This window comes from Drosophila santomea, chromosome 2R, assembly GCF_016746245.2.
Source record: "Drosophila santomea strain STO CAGO 1482 chromosome 2R, Prin_Dsan_1.1, whole genome shotgun sequence".
Taxonomy (NCBI): domain Eukaryota; kingdom Metazoa; phylum Arthropoda; class Insecta; order Diptera; family Drosophilidae; genus Drosophila; species Drosophila santomea.
The window spans coordinates 16199760-16217151 of record NC_053017.2 but is presented as its reverse complement, the minus strand read 5'-3'; the positions used below and the strand labels follow the sequence as shown (position 1 = coordinate 16217151).

Here is a 17392-nt window from a genome sequence, read left to right as displayed (position 1 = left end):
TAATGCACACGGACGAGATTCAACGTACTTCCTCATGATTATTTTTCCTTTGAAGCAGGTCCTGCAGGATGCTAGATATTTTTCGGATAGTGTTGCTTAGTAATGTTACAACCCTCAAAAGAATTTTGCATTTTCCATTTGCTAGACATTACTCAACGTAAATTTGAAGAGTATTTCATTTGACTGAAGAGCAAAAACAACTGACAAGCAGTACAGATTTGCCCTCCCTTCGACTGTTGAAAAGCCAATCATTGTTAAATTAACGCCATAAAATATTACGCACTGCCTGGCACACGGCTTGAATCTACGGTGGAGTAGAGTGGAGAGTGGGGAGTGGAGTGGAGTGAAGTGTGGTGAAGTACAGTGAAGCCAAGTCAAGCAACCGCAGCGCAACGCAACGCAACTGAGACAGAATCAAATAAAAATTAAGTGCTGAGTCAGTTCGTCTGGAAAGAAGAAAAGGGAGGGAACGGAGGGAAAACAGTGTGCGGCATGCAAAGTGGAGATAAGAAAAAATGCTTCACAATAACAACAGCAACAATGCGGTGGCGTGGGAGAGGGCGGTGCGCGGTGGGCGTGGCAGGGCATTTACATGGCCGCAAAACACAACAATGGAAGTCGCAGCCAAACAAAACGTTCTCCAGTGTGTGTGTGTGTTTGTGTGTGTGCGGGGAGGGAAGGGGAGGAGGGAATACAACCACAATTTTCATATGGGTAGTGTGAAACAGAAGTTGGACCGAAAACTGTGACCATATGCAAAGGCAGGTGTTTTCTGCATACGTCTGTATGTGTGTGTGTGTCTCTATGTGTGTGTGGTGTGGGAGAGATAGGAAAAGAGATCCTTGGCCTGGCTAAGACAAATGATGCAAAATACATTTGGACCCCGCGCCACAACGAAAGTGGAGGCAAATTTTTCATTTACCTGCTGCCAGGCTCAGGCTTTCGTCCTTCGTCCTTCGCCCTTCGCCCCAGCATCCCCACCACTCGCGTCCTTACCGCCGAAACACCCAACCACCCACCATTTTCGCCGTTGCCATTGGAAGTTAAGTATACGTAACGTAAACGCAAATTTAATGCTTGAAAAATTCGCTTAAATGGATTTAAGTGCCGCTTTCTCTTCGTTTTTTCCATGCTTTCTGCCTCAGTTTTTTTTTTTGCCTTCCTTACTTTTATTTCTGGCCTGCCTGCCTGTTTTATCTTGGCCAGCAGATAAATGAAAATCTTCAAAAAGATGAAGTAGCGGTCGGCGAAAAGCAACAGAGGCCGAGCTGAGTAGACTTTTGTGTTTATTGGGGCTACTTATCGACTGAGCACAGTCAAGTGAGCTTTGGCCCCCAACTTGTGGCCTCGGCTTTGACCCATTTGGAGCTTAGACTTGGCCAGATAGATAACACTGAGGCTTAGGCAAAACCAATTCAAATGGAGAAAAAAACTCAAATTAAACGCAAAGAAAAGCACTGAAAATGTTTACTGAACTAAAATAGGTTTGCACTTATCGGGAAAAGCCAAGTAAATGTTTTGAGGTCAATGAATAAATATTTATCTTGTGATTCGGCTGTAAATCGCACAATATCCAATAGTATTCATTGCCTTTTGCAATTTATTTGTCATTTTATAACCGAGTTAAACGTGCTTATAAACGTCAAACATAAGAACCTTAAGTTTCCCTTCCAACTGACTTTGTTTAGCTGCCTTTTATCTGGTTTATCTGGCCTATAATTTATATGCTGACGCATCATATAATCTTTATCCTCGGGCAGGGGGGAAAAAAATGAAGAAGGAAAACCCTTAACCTTTGCCGCTGGCATTTAAATTTAGAGCCCCATCGTGGGGCGTAAATCGATGCGGAAAACTGGCATGAGGAAATTTACGATTTACGGCTACAGCTCTACAGCTACAGCTTGCCACGTTCAACAAGCCGCATACATTTTTATGGCCAATTAAATTCCATAAGCCAGGCTAAGCGTAACGAAACCGAACCGACCGTCGCCTCAAGATCTCTTTTTAGCCTTAAGTTTTTCGCGTTGGCAGTGCCATCGATTTAAGAGCCGAATGTGGTCAACATGGGGTTCTTTGCCGAGTGTTAAGTGTGAAGTAATGAATATTAAAATGAAATTTACAGAGGACAAGGACACACGCAGAAGCGGCAGAAGCCACGCAGCCATCGACAGAGAGCAAATATTTTGACAGCTGTCAGTCGAGGGAAATGATTTCGCATTTCTGTTGCTTCCACTTTTTCCATGGGGCTTCCCTGCATTGGTGGTGGTTAGGGGCAAGTTTCCCGAGGAAAAGCTCTCCGCTCGTAGGGAAAACCGAGGAGAGAAAGGAGGAATGGGTGGGGCACATGCCAATGCCAAACTGATAGACAGGCAGACAACGTGCGACTGCCGCCTGACTGCTCTTTTAACACCAATTGCTTTTTAATGCATGCACGTTCTCTCGCCTCACTCTTTCCCCGCTCCACCAAAAAAAAAGAGAAAAAATGTCTAAAAGGAGCGCAAAGGAGGCTAAGAAATTGATTGACATTTTTGGTGAGCAGACATTTCGTCCTATTTTATATGCAAATCAGCTGGATACACAAACACACACACACACACACACACACACACAGGCGCACGAGCATGTCAACTGGCTCTCCGTTCCCGTTGACAGGACAATAATAACGTTAAAATGTCGGGCATTTATCGTGCCACTTTGTTGTATGTGTATGTCTTCGTGTATGTGGGTCCTTGTAGTCTTGCATCTGCAACTAATTACACACAAGGCTCTCTCTCTCAGCTGAAAAGCAGGTCAGTAGTGTTCGATAAAAAACGGAATCCCGGCCAAGTTTACTTCGTGGCTTTTTTCGTGGGCCTGGTCTTGGGTTTTGTTTTGGGTGCTGGCGGTTCCTTGGGATATTTCCAAGTAGTTGGCAGTGAGTTTCGGTACTCGAATTTATACAGACGACTCTTGACAAACGCACAGACATCGTCGGGCTTTGGGTAAATAGATGAAAGACCTACAAGAGCACAGGATGCAAACAAGCATTGATAAAGACTGCACAGGTTGTGGGAACAACGTTTTGGTTCTTACCATTATCGAACAGATACTGACTCATCGCTACGCCCACATTGAAGGCCACAGTGTTGGCATCCTTGATGGGCGGAAACAGGGTGCCCTTATCCAGCAGTTCCTGCGGCGTACTCCTGGCCAGCTCGTGCGACACCACGGAAAATACGGCATTCGGCAGATATCGGGCCTTTGCCGTAATGGCGGCCAGTGCGATGCCCGGAAAAGTCAGACAGTTGTTTGCCTGGGCAGGGACATATCTTTTGCCATTGATGACCACTGGCGGAAAGGGCGATCCGGAGCCGAAAAGCACGCGGCCCTGTAAGAAACAGAACACATAGGTCTTAAATAACTAAAGGACTAATACTTAATCTTACCTCAGTGTGTGTAAAGGCCTGTTCGGCGGTGCATTCCGAGTTGGAAGTTGGATTCGAGAGGGGAAAAACTGCAGGACGTTCGTGATTTTTGGCCATCGTTTTCAATACTTCTTCGTTGAAAATGCCAGCCACGCCAGTGGCTCCGACAAGTACGGATGGCTTCAGCTTCTCCAGCACGGCCATAAGATCCTTCATGGGCTCCATGCGCTTCATAAATATTTTCCCTAGCTCCGGTGGATTTGGCGACTCGTAAGTTAACACACCATTGAGATCCATCAGGTAGATGTTTTTGGTTGCCTCCTCCACCGGAAGGCCGCGTACCTCCAGTTCCATGGCCAGCATATTGGCGATTCCCAGTGCCGCACTGCCAGCGCCCACGAAAAGGAATGTGGTGTCCTCCAGTTTGCGGCCCGTGATGCGCTCCACATTGATGAACGCGGCCAGGCCAGTGGCACCCGTTCCCTGGATATCATCGTTGAAGCAGCAGTACTTGTGCTGGTATTTATCCAGGAACTTCAAGGCGTTGGGCGTGGCAAAGTCTTCGAAGTGAATAAAAGTGCTGTGTCCGAAGCACTTGACCGCCGACTCCATAAACTCATCCACCAGTTCCTCGTACTCCGGTCCCGTTACCCGCGGAATTCGGGCCCCCACATAGAGGGGATCCTGGAGCAGGGCTTGGTTATCGGTACCCACGTCCAGACAGACGGGCATTAGGGTGCTGGGAGGAATGCTGCCCAGTGCCGTGTAAAGGATCATTTTGCCCAAACTAATGCCCATGGCATTGGCGCCCATGTCACCGAGGCCCAGGACCCTTCCGCCATCCGTCACACAGATGGCCTTCACGCCCTCGTCCACCCAGTTGTGCATTAGATCCCGAATGTGGCCCTTGTCGTGAATGCTGATGAACAGGCTGATGGCCTGCTGGAAGTTGAGGCCATAGGTGCTCACCACATCGCCCACCGTTGGTGTATAGACAATGGGCAGTGCTCTTTCGATATTTTCCTTGATGAACCGGTAGTACAGTCGCCGGTGTCGATTGTGGAGTGCACTCAAGTATGTAAATCGCCCGATATCGGAGGGTCTGGCCTCAAAATTGGCATGTGCTGCATTCATCTGATCATCCATGGTGCGCACGGAGCAGGGCATCAATCCCATGATGCCCAGACGTTGCCGCTCATTGACGGTGAACGCAAGACCCTATTGGAGACACATACAATTAGTTTTGGGAATTCGGTGGCATAGAGATCCTTATCCACCTTGTTGTACTTTCCATTCATAACGACGTGCCAGCTGGGTCTCATGATTTGATCCATTTCGTCATCATAAACGCTGATCTGCCTGCAAAAACTCAGAAGAGGCCGCGATGAAAGGCGCAGCAATGGCTGCATTCGTCGAAATTCCATGGCTAAAATTATTTGTGTAACTGCGAAATTTTATGGATACCTTTTCATCTGGGAATTTTGAGATGATATTTAATGTTCGCCTGCACGCCTACTTTTTCGATTGTTGTTTCTTCTCATGGCCCGCTGTACTGGGATTCGGCTTCATCTTTGGATACGCCCATGTCTCAGCCAGCGATCTTCCGTAGTTCAGCTTATAACCATGCTTTTTGATATACGCCTCCACATCATCCGGCTCTAAAGTGCGTTTAGCATAACCTAATGGGTTTAGAAGGATTCATTTTAAAGGATTATAGGCATATATGCATATTGGTCACTCACCGTTTTCTATCAGATATTTAGCTGCTTTCACGCCAATTTTATAGGGATAGATACGTCCACTCTGTATTTCCTCATTAGATGGGAACTTAGCGAGCTCATGAGCGCACAAAAGGAATATCTCGTCTGGCATTCGAGTGGCCAACACAGTCATGGTGCCCAAAATCATACCGGGGAAAGCAAAGCAGTTGTTGGCTTGACCAGGAGTTAGCCGCTTGCCATTGAACTCCACGGGCGGGAAAGGAGATCCTGCCGAATATATAGCCTTTCCCTGAAAAAATGTAAAATAAATAATGGGATTTTCTACATGTAATTGAAACACTTACATCTGAGAACTTGTAGGCCTGTTCGGCAGTGCACTCAGATTTGCTGGTGGGATTGGAGAAGGCAAAGATGCCAGGACGCTCGTGATTCGCCGCCATGGTGCGTATTATTTTCTCTGTGAAAAGTCCGGGTGCTGAGGTGGCACCCATAATAATTGAGGGCTTCACTTGCTCGACCAACTCCTCCAGAGACTTGGTTTCCTTCATGTTCTTGGCAAAAACGCATAGAAGTTCCGGTATGCTTTTTCGTGATGTGGTCAATGCTCCATCTTGATCGTAAAAATATATGTTTTTGACGGCATCAGCCTCGGAGAGACCCCTAGACATGAGCTCTATTTTGAGCAGACTTGCGATTCCCATGGCCGCACTTCCTGCTCCGGCAAAGACAATGATGTGCTGCTCCAGCGGCTTCTTTGTGATCCTCTGGATGCCCAGCAATCCTGCCAAACCCACAGCGGCAGTGCCCTGAATGTCGTCATTGAAATGGCAATAGCATTGCTGATACCTATCCAGAAACATGAAGGCATTGGGTGTCGCAAAGTCCTCGAAGTGGATGAGCGTTTGACTGCCAAAGGTGGACACCACAGCCTCCATGAACTCATCCACAAAGCCCACGTACTCATCGCCCTGCAAGCGCTCATCCCGCAGACCGATGTACAGTGGATCCTCGTGAAGCGACTTGTTATTCGTGCCCACATCCAGGCAAACTGGCAAGCACATACGCGGTGGAATTCCGGCCAGGGCCGTGTAGAGTTCCATTTTGCCCACAGCTATGCCCATGCCATTGGCACCCAGGTCGCCCAAGCCCAGGATACGTTGGCCGTCGGTCACACAGATGGCCCTCACCTCCCGCGCCAACGGCCAGTTGCCCAGGATCTGCTTCATGTGTCCTCGATCGTGCTTGGTGATATGGATGCCGGTCATGCCGCGGTACAACATTCCGTACACGGTGCACGCCAAGCCCACCGTGGGCGTGTAGATAATGGGCAGCACCACGTTCACGTTCTTCGACACGAACTGGAAGTACATCCTCTCGTAACCCTGGCGCAGTGCCCTCAAATAGCGATATCTGGCTACATTCGATTCGAAGGAGTGGAAGTTGGTCTCGATGGCCAGCATCTGCTCATCGTAAGTTCGAACGCAGGCCGGCATGAGTCCATGGATGCACAAACGCTGGCGCTCCTCCAATGTGAAGGCCAAGGACTATCGAGATCAATTGTCATGACTCTGGGGTGACTCATGGGGATTTAGCATAGGTTACCTTATTGAACTTGTCGGAGAGCACGACCTCAATGGGAACCCGAATGATGTCGTGGGATGAAGATGGACGAATCCTAATCAAATTGGGACTACACTCGCAATTTGATTGATGTGTGCTCGAAATTGAAGTTCGTCGTGTAATGCCAAAGTGTAGTATTCTGAAGAAACTCATCTTAAAAGCGACAAAAATTTAAATAAAATGGCTGCGGTGTCAGAAAATTAACTGATTTTTGATTCACAGCCGCTTTTGGTACTTTTAGCCATGGGAATAGAAAATGTTTAATGTATCTAAATAATGTGACCTTCTTAAAGCTAGAGATACTCTTGATAAAACAGCCATTAAAAGTAATGGAATAATTTGTGTTTAGGAAACAAAACAAAACTCCTGAAAATTTCGGGGAAAATTGTGCCAAAAAAGCGACACAGTCGAAATGAGGGGTAATTTGCATGAGGTCACAAGCAGTTCCGTATCTATCACTCATTATGCATTATTATGGAAATCACTTTTGTAACTGCTATTGTTGTTGGCCGGCCATTAGGGTTGTCAATGAGCAGGGCGAGTGGCCAAAGGACAAAGGAGCCGGCCAAGTCAGCACAAATGACTCTTAGCGCGGCCATCAAAGGATTTGCTCGGGCTTTGGCCCAAAAATAAAAACTTGTCCTTGCCCACTGTCCTTTCCTTTGTCCTGTTGTGTGTGTGTTTGTGTATGTTTCTCTGTGTTTGTGTGTGTCTCTCTGTGTTTGTGTTCCTCACTGGGTTTGTTTGTGTGCACTGTGTTCTTGTTGTTTCACTAATTGTGCCAAATTAGTTGACAACTTAATGTCGTAAAAATTTCAGCTAAATGCCTCAATCTTTTGTTAATGACATTGACAGCGGTGCAACTTTTTCGACTTGTGTTTCTTGTTTTTTTTCTTTTTTTTTGGGTCCGAGCTTCGGCTTTGAGCACGTGACATCGCTGGCTGGAGTACGTGACACTGTCAGTGTCAAATGTGCAAGGACATGGACGAGAACGAGGACGAGGATGCGGAGGAAGGGAAGCGGTGTCCTTATGCTCTGTTGTATTTACTCAGGCCCCCATAAATTAACTTTGTGTTTGTTGAGCCGAAATTATAATAGTTTAATTAGTTCATTTCGCTTTTTTGGCCCACCCAACTGCTGCTGACAGTTTCATTAGGCTTTAATTAACTGTCTCAACTTTTGTTAATCAATGTACACGGTGCGTATACTCAATACCGTCTTCTCCTTCATCTTTTTTGCAGAACATGTGCAGGACTTCAGTTGCGGCCCGCTGCACTACAAGACTTTCTACATGGATGAGCGCAACAATGCGCTATATGTGGGCGCCATGTAAGTACATCATCAATTTTTAGAGAAAAAATATGAAATATTTAATAGCTTGAAAGAATACAATGAAAATGAATTGGAAAGTTTGTTTTCAGTTGTTAGCCATTTACCTTGAAACAAGTCAATGCATTATTAATACAAATAGTTTTCAACTGACCGTAATAAATATTTAGAGCTTAGTGAGACCCTTTTAATGTGGAAAAATGTGCCATAATTTGGGGAAAACTTCTTTTCCGGTTGCAGACAATTAGAAAGTTCCGCTTGAGACAGCATGTGGCTGCCTACTTGGCAACCCGGACGCATTTGGGGCTGCATATTTCATTTTTCCAGCAAGCTCTTGGCCACACTGTCGGCATACATAATTATGAATTAATGCCACCGACGAGGGGGCAAAGTCTGAAGGTTCTGGGTTCTCGGTGCCGGGTTCTGCAATTTGACAGGGAGCGCACCCGTCTGCTCATTTGTCTGCGGCAAGTTGAACACGGCCGCATTTTCACAGTTTTGCGGCTGCCGGGGGAGGTGGAGGGCGGAAAAACCCAAGGAAAATGACGGGCAGGGGTGCGCCTAACAGCGGGCAAACAAAGTAACCAAAATTACCACTTGACTTGAGAGGCACCGATCCCGGCGAACCAACGAACCACCAATCCACCGACGACCCCACGCAACCACAGCTGGCGGCTCTCGTCAGCGAATGCGGGGATCCTAGAGAGTCGGCAGGGAAATGAAGATTAATGGTCTCGCAGTTGTCGAGGGAAAGCTACCAAAAACTCTGCCAGTAACTACATAAAACACACTTTAGACCGCCGCTGCCCCTTTGCGTTTTCCTTTTGTTTTTCACGGCGCCACAAAAGTTTCGAGTGGCCGGAAAACGGCGAGAGATGGGCCGCCGTTGCCGCTTAAAGTTCTGTTCTGTTCAGTTCTGTCTGGCAGGCAATATTGCCACATTCGACGTATCAATCAATCAGGGCACACTGACTGCAATAAGTACGCTGGCAGGCCCGACAGCCCGGTGCACAGCAGGTGTGTGCGGCTGACAACGATTTTTCAAACCAAAAGAACGCAGAGCAACGCAGAGGTACAGCAAAAAAAATGTCAATGAGCTGAAGTTTCCCGGGGCCAGACAGCTGGCAACTGCCAACTGGCAACTGGTGTGGCATTAACTTATCGCATGAGGGGGCACGACTCCGGGATTAACTCGAGTGCCGGGGGATGACAAAGTTTTCCTCTTTACCATGCTAATTCATTTATTTGCCCTTTCTCTTCCAGGGATCGCATATTTCGGCTCAATCTGCGCAACATCAGCCAATCGATTTGTGAGGTAAGAATTGCTAGAATACTCTACAATATACGAACTAAAGTATAGTATAAATAAGCATTTTTAAATAGGTTATCCTATAAAAGTTGCTTACCTCTAGGTCACAGTTATGTACTTAAGCATATCCATTTAATGGTAGTCAGTAGTTCTAAAAGCCTTTGCAATAAATGAACATCCCATAAATGTAGCCTGCTTGCATTTGGATATTAAAATCGATAAATTCACGGGCCATTGATAGCAGATAAAAGAAACGCCTTCGAACCCACCCTTTGCATTTCTGAGTGACCAACTTGTCAATGACAGCTCGCAATTGCTCTTTAATGATTCCATCTTCAACTATCAATATCCGCCTCTGTCCAACCGTTTGTTCAACCGTTTTCCGCCGCTTTTTTCGTCCTTGGAAGCTGCAGTCCAAGTCCAAGTCCGAGTCCAAGCCCTGTGCACTATCGCCACCTCCTGAGACGTAGCAAATGCTTTTAACAGCAATTATTTGTGCTGACTGCTGGGCGAGCGGCGGGCAGAAGGAGTGGCATTTCAAGTCGATTCGCAGCACTTAGACCTTATACGCCGGCCAAAAGGGACTGACACTTGGGGCAAGTGGAAATAAAAGTGGAAAGTGCATCCTCCACCGAGCCACCGGATATTGTGTCTATATGTCAAGCATTAAAATTGTCAGTCGATGGCTTTTGCTACCCACGCCATTGATTTGTGGCTTTCACTTAGGCAAAAGTATTTGCAGCAATACAAACACCGAAAGCAGATTCCTTGTCGATTCCAGTGCCGCCAAAAAGAAAAAAAAAGAGAATACAAAAAAATGAACGAATCGAATTAAATAAACAAATGTCCAACGTGAGCCACATACAGAACACAAGCGGGATGAAAACGCGACATGCGAGTATACCAAAAAATTTCTGGCGCGTGCTCTCGGTTGAACATGCTCGATTCGCGGGGACGCATTCCAGCACGCTTTCAATAAACTTGGCCAACATAAATTTAAACCCAATGCCATTTCTCATGCTTCCAGCGCGATGTCCTCATACTGGAGCCCACCGGATCGGATATCCTGAATTGTGTGTCCAAGGGAAAACGGGAGGTAAGTGGGCCGTGGATTTCTATAGCCATTAAAATCCTTCCCAAGCATGTGCAAAATTTTCTATATCAACTATATCAACGAATTTGTGAACTTAACTCATGCCACCGTCCTGTCCGTTTTATTTCCATTTGCATTTCGAAAACCACAAACCCACAAAAAAAACCAAAAAACCACCATATGATTTCCTTACGGCTATTATTTTCTAACATTTAATACAATTACACAACACAAAAATACAAATCGAATGCAATTGCATTTTCTGGCGCTTGACAAGAAGGTGGAATGCCGGAATCACATAAGGGTTATCCAGCCGATGAACTTCAATGGCCAGAAGCTATATGTTTGCGGCACCAACGCCCACAATCCCAAGGATTATGTAATAAACGTAAGTAAACAAAAAAGCTGGCAATAATGTTCGATTTTAAAAGACTGCTTTAAAGTCCAAGTACCTCGTACTTCATAGCATACTTTTAAATAGTTAAGAAATGAATTTCAAACCCTTACTGAATTCCTTTCGACTACAGTGAAAATCCTTTTTTCGCAATGTAGGAAAAAAGGGTTTCGCAGCGACTTCATCAATGCGCCTAATTGTGAATGTCAGTCAAGTTTTTGAAGTTCATTTCAGCCCAGCGGGCGACCAAAATTAAAGTCAACTAATGCGCTTTTCGTTCGTTTGCTTTTTTCTCTCCCTCTCCCTCTCCCTCACTCTCTCTTTCTCTTTCTCTTTTTAACCCACCCGCTTGTGAACCGCCGCATTTGACCCCCAGGCAAACTTAACACATTTACCCAGATCCCAGTACGTGCCCGGCATTGGCCTGGGCATTGGCAAGTGTCCCTACGATCCTGCTGACAACTCAACCGCCGTCTATGTGGAGAACGGAAATCCCTTCGGCCTGCCCGCCCTGGTAAGTTCGACCCGAAAAGCGGAAGTGGAATAAAAGTACGGATAAAGGAAGGCGCAAATAAAAAGAAAAATGTCAATTGTAATAAAATTACAAAAGTAAAGCGGGCTCCCCAACGACGGCAACGGCCAGGAAGTTGGCAAAGTTGTGTTTGGGACGAGGCAAGAAAATTTTAAAGACGGCAAAAACAGAGAAAGGAGGCAGCAATAAAGCAGCTGAAATTAAATTAGAGCACAAGGCACAGAAACGCACACATACATACACACATGAGTTCACTCAGAGAGGGAGGCACGTGCGTACACTTTAGGCGTAATTGTGTGCGTGCGTGCCCTGGCTTACTGGGCGTATGCGTGATGTTCGAGCCTTATCAACAATTGCCCCTTTGCTAACAATGTCTATATCTTTTCCCCCAATCCTCCCATGCCAAACCATAATGCAGTACGCGGGCACGAATGCAGAGTTCACCAAAGCGGATTCCGTCATCTTCCGATCGGACCTGTACAACCTGACGAATGGACGCAAGGAGGCCAACTTCAAGAGGACCGTGAAGTACGACTCCAAGCTGCTGGACAGTAAGTAGTGGCCATAAATCATACATACATCTACCGCATTCAAATTGCAATGAGATAAATCTCTACTAATAGTGCCTGTTCATGTTCAATGCTATCAAAATGACCTTTCAATCCTTGAAATCCAAATAATATGTAACAAATCACATATTCTTCGCTCCTCTTTCAGAACCCAACTTCGTGGGCTCCTTTGAGATTGGTGAATTTGTGTACTTCTTCTTCCGCGAACATGCCGTGGAGTACATAAATTGCGGAAAAGCTGTCTACTCCCGCGTGGCTCGGGTGTGCAAGAACGACCGCGGTGGCAAGTACATGATCAGCCAGAATTGGGCCACGTATCTGAAGGCGCGGATGAACTGCAGCATCTCCAGCGAGTTTCCCTTCTACTTCAATGAGATACAATCGGTGTACAAGATGCCAACGGACGATACCAAGTTCTATGCCACGTTCACAACGAATACGAATGGTCTGATTGGATCGGCTGTGTGCAGCTACGACATCCGGGACATCAATGCGGCCTTCGACGGTGAGTATTCACTGTAAATATTGGACGGTGTCTGTGTGTGTGGGTGTATGTGGTGGTGGGGATTTATTGCACTGTCCATAATTCTTCGGGGAGATTCCTTTTCTCCGGCGACGGATGCGGATGGAATTACGCGCACAGGTGGAGGCCTTTTCCCTGGAATTTGAGCGTTAAATGGTGCGCATTGAATTGATGGTGGCAGACACAACGCCCACTTTCGCCCACCCTCGCCCACTTCTTTCATGGCAACAGCCGGAGCTGCCTCGCATTCAAGTTGAATTTCTTTAACTGCAGGACCTCCGGTCCAAGTAATGAGTACAGTCAACACTCTGCACAACCCAACGTGCCCCGGAAAGTTCATTAACACCATAAAGTCGGGCTCCGGCTGCAAGTGTGGAGCGGTGCCAAGACTGACAGGCAGACAATCGGGCAGACAGATCCTGCCACACAGACACTGCCACCGGGCAAAGTGGTGCAAAAAATCTGGCATACACTTAAAATTCATTACGAAAAGTTTGCGGGCATGTTGCACAGACAGCGGCGAGTGTGATAAAAAAAAATACAAAAAATGTCGAAAGCCACAGCAATTAATTATGGCCACAAACGATTATGGAGCCGCTCTCGAAGGCCAGAATGTGATTCTTAAATTGTATTCCATGTTTGCCGCGTAATAACGCTCTTGCGGGAATCTGAAAATAATAATATGCAAATATTCACAGGGAACACTGGTAGATTAAACGAAAAAATGTCAACTTGCTGTGCTGTAGAAAAATAAGTTTTCTTTTCGATTTTGTACACGTAAATGGGTAATCTTTAATATATAATATCATCATGATTTTATAGCTATTAAAGTTTACAAAAAACTGGTTTTCGCTTGTGTGGCAGAAGAAGTTTTTAAATATTACAATCCGATTGCCGCCTTGCTGCATGAACATTAAAGCACTGTTTGCGTCTCTTAAATTGTATTTTTTATTTACGGAGTGCGAGTACGAATGTGAGTGCCACAAATCAGCTGGCGCGCAGTACTGACACACATAAATTAAGAGCAGCCTTCTCCAGCACTCAACTCCGTACTGATGCCCCCATTCTCCATTCTCCATTCTCCACCCTCCATCCATATCCATCCAGGCAAATTCAAGGAGCAGGCCACCTCGAACAGCGCCTGGCTGCCCGTGCTGAACTCCAAAGTGCCGGAGCCACGTCCTGGCACTTGCCACAACGACACCGCCACGCTGCCGGACTCCGTGCTGAATTTCATTCGCAAACATCCGCTAATGGACAAGGCGGTCGATCATGAATTTGGCAATCCGGTCTTCTTCAAGCGGGACGTCATACTCACCAAGCTGGTGGTGGACAAGTAAGTGAGAACTGTATTCATTAGCGCCGCCAGCCAGTTGCCACTTGCCAGTTGCCAGTTGAAAGTTGACTGTCGGTCTGGCCAGGAGCCAGAAACCAGGAGCCTGGGAGCACGGGTATTCCGTATCCTTGTTGACATTCGTCGGACCAATGTATGGGTGCACTGAGAGTAAAAACAAACCAATTTAACAACTAATTACAAATAATTTGATAAAGAGAAGCATGAGACGTATGAACTTCAGGGCTTCAGCTTTAATGATGTAGTTGCATTACTTATTTATCACAAAAATAGTAATATATTTCATTTAATACAATTTCATAAAGTTAATGTAACTAAAATCAATTTACAAAGCTTTTAAGTTTATCTTTCCATCCAACGCAGATGTTAAAGTTCTATTGGTTTTTCTCTCAGTGCACAGCATCCTGGGCTGGTTGTGTGCTGTCGGTTGTTCTGGCAGCGAAAAATGTTTTGTCTTGGCCGGAACTTGTGAACAAAGTGCCGCAGGATGTGTTTTCAGCTAAGCGCTTTCCACTGACGCTGCACTTCTTGTCTCTTTTTTTTTTTGCCTTGTTCTTTTTTCCTGCAGGATACGGATCGACAAGCTGAACCAGGAGTTCCTAGTGTACTTTGTGGCCACGACGTCTGGCCACATCTACAAGATAGTGCAGTTCATGCACTACGGCCAGCGCCACTCGAACCTGGTGGACATATTCGAGGCCTCGCCGCACAACGAGCCCATCCGCGAGATGACCCTCAGCCAGAAGACAGGATCGCTGTACGTGGCCACCGATCACCAGGTGAAGCAGATCGACATTGCAATGTGTGCCCGCCGCTACGACAGCTGCTTCCGCTGCGTCTCGGATCCCTACTGCGGCTGGGACAAGGACGTCAATGCCTGCCGACCCTACCAGCTGGGTCTGCTGCAGGATGTGGCCAACGAGACGTCCGGGATCTGCGACACCAGTGTGCTGCGCAAGAAGGTCACCTCCTCCTACGGCCAAACCCTGCATCTCTCCTGCTTTGTCAAAATGCCGGAAGTGCTGCGGAAGAAGCAGACGCGCTGGTACCACCACTCCACTGAAAAAGGACGGTGAGTATTTCTAAAAAATACTATATAGTACACAAAAGAGGAATGTGGTTTTTTAGCTATATGAAGCTATTTCATTTTGATTCCGAAACTAAATCAACAATGCACTATTTTAGTGATACGATACGGTATGCTTGCCTGCAAATTTGCTACACCAAGCCCATCAGTTTCAACAATAGGGAAAGTTTCAAACAAATAACTTTAAAGCGCGGGGAGCTTTGTATTTGGAGTTTGGAGTTTTATGTTTTTCTTTTTGGGGAAACCCAACACCATTGGCGCTTATCCGCAGCGCATATCTCTGGGAAAATTGAAAGCGAATAACGGCGGGGAAAATGTGTAAGCGATACGCCGCTTCATCTCACTTAGCCGTGCCAATGCTGCGGTAAATTGACACTTTAAAATGCGCTCCAAGTCTGCTTTTTGGCGTTTACGCTCCTGCCGTTGCCGTTGCCGTTGCCGGTGCCCAAGTAATGGAAAAACTTTCAACTTTCCAACCGAATAGTCGACGCAGTCGAAGTAGAAGTCGAAGTGGAAGTCGAAGTCTGTGTGTCTCGCGCACACACTTTATATTGATTTTTATTGTGCGTCGTCAATGCGAATAGAAATTGGAAAATCCCCAGCGCTATCGCAGCAGCCATCTGAATAGCCATCTCTCTACATCTGTCCCTATCTCTCCCATCTCCCATCTCCCATCTCTCTCTGTGGCAGCTACGAGGTACGCTACACCCCCACCAAATACATAGACACCAACGAGGGCGGCCTGGTGCTCCTGGCGGTGAACGAGGGCGACGGCGGGCGGTACGACAGCTACTTGGACGGCACCCTGCTCTGCAGCTACGGCGTCACCGTGGACGCCCACAGGTGAGTCAACTCGAGGATGACGAGTGAGGTGGTGAGGTGAGGTGGCCAGTGCTGCCGACTGGGCTTGGAAGAGCCAATAATAAAATACAGTCAAGTAACTAATAAATTCATGAGTGCTCATAGTACAGTGCTAGCTTAAATCAAAGATTGTTATAAATGTAATGAAACTATAATATATAACAGAAAATTATACTATGTTACTATACTGATTATAGACATCATAACAAAAACCTTTGATTTTGGCCTAAATTTTTATTTTGTATTTTCTTGATAAAAAATAATCACTATTTTTTCGATAGCAATAAAAGTAGTTGTCCAAAAGTGGAATGTTATACCTCGTTGAAATCGTAACAAAATTCCCTATCCTCCTGAGCTCAAAAAAGGAAATTAAAATTTGTGGCCATTTTTCGCAAATTTTGATGATGGTACCCCTTATCCAAAATGCAAAAATTTGTAAAATTTTATTTTTTGAAAATTCTAAAAATAGTGATTGGGATAGTTAGCTATGTTTATTGGCAGTACAAAACGGTCTTCATTTTAGCTCTGCCACCTTTTTTGGCCAAGTTATGGCGAAAGCCCCGATTGAAAATATCACGTTATGGCAAACATTTTTTTTGTGTTTTTTTGATAAAAAATAATCACTATTTTTTCGATAGCAATAAAAGTAGTTGTCCAAAAGTGGAATGTCATACCTCGTTGAATTCGTAACAAAATTCCCTATCCTCCTGGGCTCAAAAAAGGAAATTCAAATTTTTAACCATTTATCGCAAATCTATCTAAAAACATATATAAATAAGGCCTATAAATAAGACCTAACTAAAACGGCCTACAGACAATTAAAAATAGCCCTATTTTCATGTAATAAACCTAGCGTTTTGTTGTCTTAATAGAGTCAGAACATTGACGCCATACTTCAAGAAGTTACATTAATATTAGAATAAAGCTATTGTAGAAAAGGAAAATATCCGACTTGGCAGCCCTGCAGACACGTGATTACCCACCCCACGAAGCCTAATTTCCGCGAAATGTCAGAAACTTATTGTTCGCTTTTCCCATTCAGATGCTCGCCGCCGTCGCAGAAGCAGGACTACCAGAAAATCTACTCGCACTGGTGCAACGAGTTCGAGAAATACAAATCGGCCATGAAGCAGTGGCAGGCCAAACAGGAGGTGTGTATCCTGGGAATTATACGAGTATTTGGGTTTGGCTTGGGCGCCAGCTGCCGTTAATTGTTTTAATTAATTTTTGGGCGTCAGGTGCGGGGGTGCCTTTTGAGTTTTAATTATTTTGTAATTCGCTGGCAGAGATCTAAGTGTTTTACCCCCCTCTCATGCCTCTCGCTTTTTCACTTATTAGCAATGCGGCCTCAAGGACAAAACAGGACCAATCAGCAGCAATGGAAAGCATGTAAATGATGTGTTCAGCAACGATGCTTTGGTCTGACCCAGAAGTGAGTATCCTTGATGAGCAGAAAATCAGAAAATAGGACAACACATGCTATCTTTGGTCCCTGCATAATCAGAGCACTGCAAACAACCTTCCAAAATCATGAATAAGTTATTACAAGCTGAAAGGTAAAAGTGAGGCAAAAATCAATGACAAAACTATTCATTT

The 17392-nt window shown here is 45.7% G+C and overlaps 3 protein-coding genes across 5 annotated transcripts in view; 1 reads left to right on the top strand and 2 right to left on the bottom strand.

Moving 5' to 3' along the window:
* LOC120445285 (semaphorin-2A) overlaps positions 1-17392 on the top strand; it is a 47227-nt gene that overhangs the window by 27446 nt on the left and 2389 nt on the right. For 2 of the 3 annotated variants that reach the window (XR_005615738.1, XM_039625587.1), the window contains exons 3-14: positions 7987-8074; positions 9338-9389; positions 10411-10479; positions 10754-10864; positions 11247-11384; positions 11821-11953; positions 12120-12476; positions 13602-13830; positions 14417-14920; positions 15626-15778; positions 16839-16947; positions 17135-17228. Coding sequence is in view for 1 of the 3 variants with exons in the window: in XM_039625587.1 (XP_039481521.1) it covers positions 7987-8074; positions 9338-9389; positions 10411-10479; positions 10754-10864; positions 11247-11384; positions 11821-11953; positions 12120-12476; positions 13602-13830; positions 14417-14920; positions 15626-15778; positions 16839-16947; positions 17135-17221 (2030 nt within the window). In the remaining 2 variants the exon portion in view is untranslated. The remainder of the gene's footprint in view (positions 1-7986; positions 8075-9337; positions 9390-10410; positions 10480-10753; positions 10865-11246; positions 11385-11820; positions 11954-12119; positions 12477-13601; positions 13831-14416; positions 14921-15625; positions 15779-16838; positions 16948-17134; positions 17229-17392) is intronic. The other variant, XR_005615739.1, reaches the window with a different exon arrangement.
* On the bottom strand, positions 2520-4828 carry LOC120445286 (NADP-dependent malic enzyme). Its single transcript, XM_039625588.2, has 4 exons — positions 4682-4828; positions 3426-4622; positions 3073-3367; positions 2520-2998 (listed from the first exon to the last, which is right to left on the bottom strand). The coding sequence occupies exons 1-4, from the start codon at positions 4826-4828 to the stop codon at positions 2829-2831; spliced, it is 1809 nt and encodes a 602-aa protein (XP_039481522.1). The 3' UTR covers positions 2520-2828.
* On the bottom strand, positions 4917-6936 carry LOC120445287 (NADP-dependent malic enzyme). The gene is made up of 4 exons (XM_039625589.2): positions 6728-6936; positions 5470-6669; positions 5147-5414; positions 4917-5083 (listed from the first exon to the last, which is right to left on the bottom strand). The coding sequence occupies exons 1-4, from the start codon at positions 6896-6898 to the stop codon at positions 4917-4919; spliced, it is 1806 nt and encodes a 601-aa protein (XP_039481523.1). The 5' UTR covers positions 6899-6936.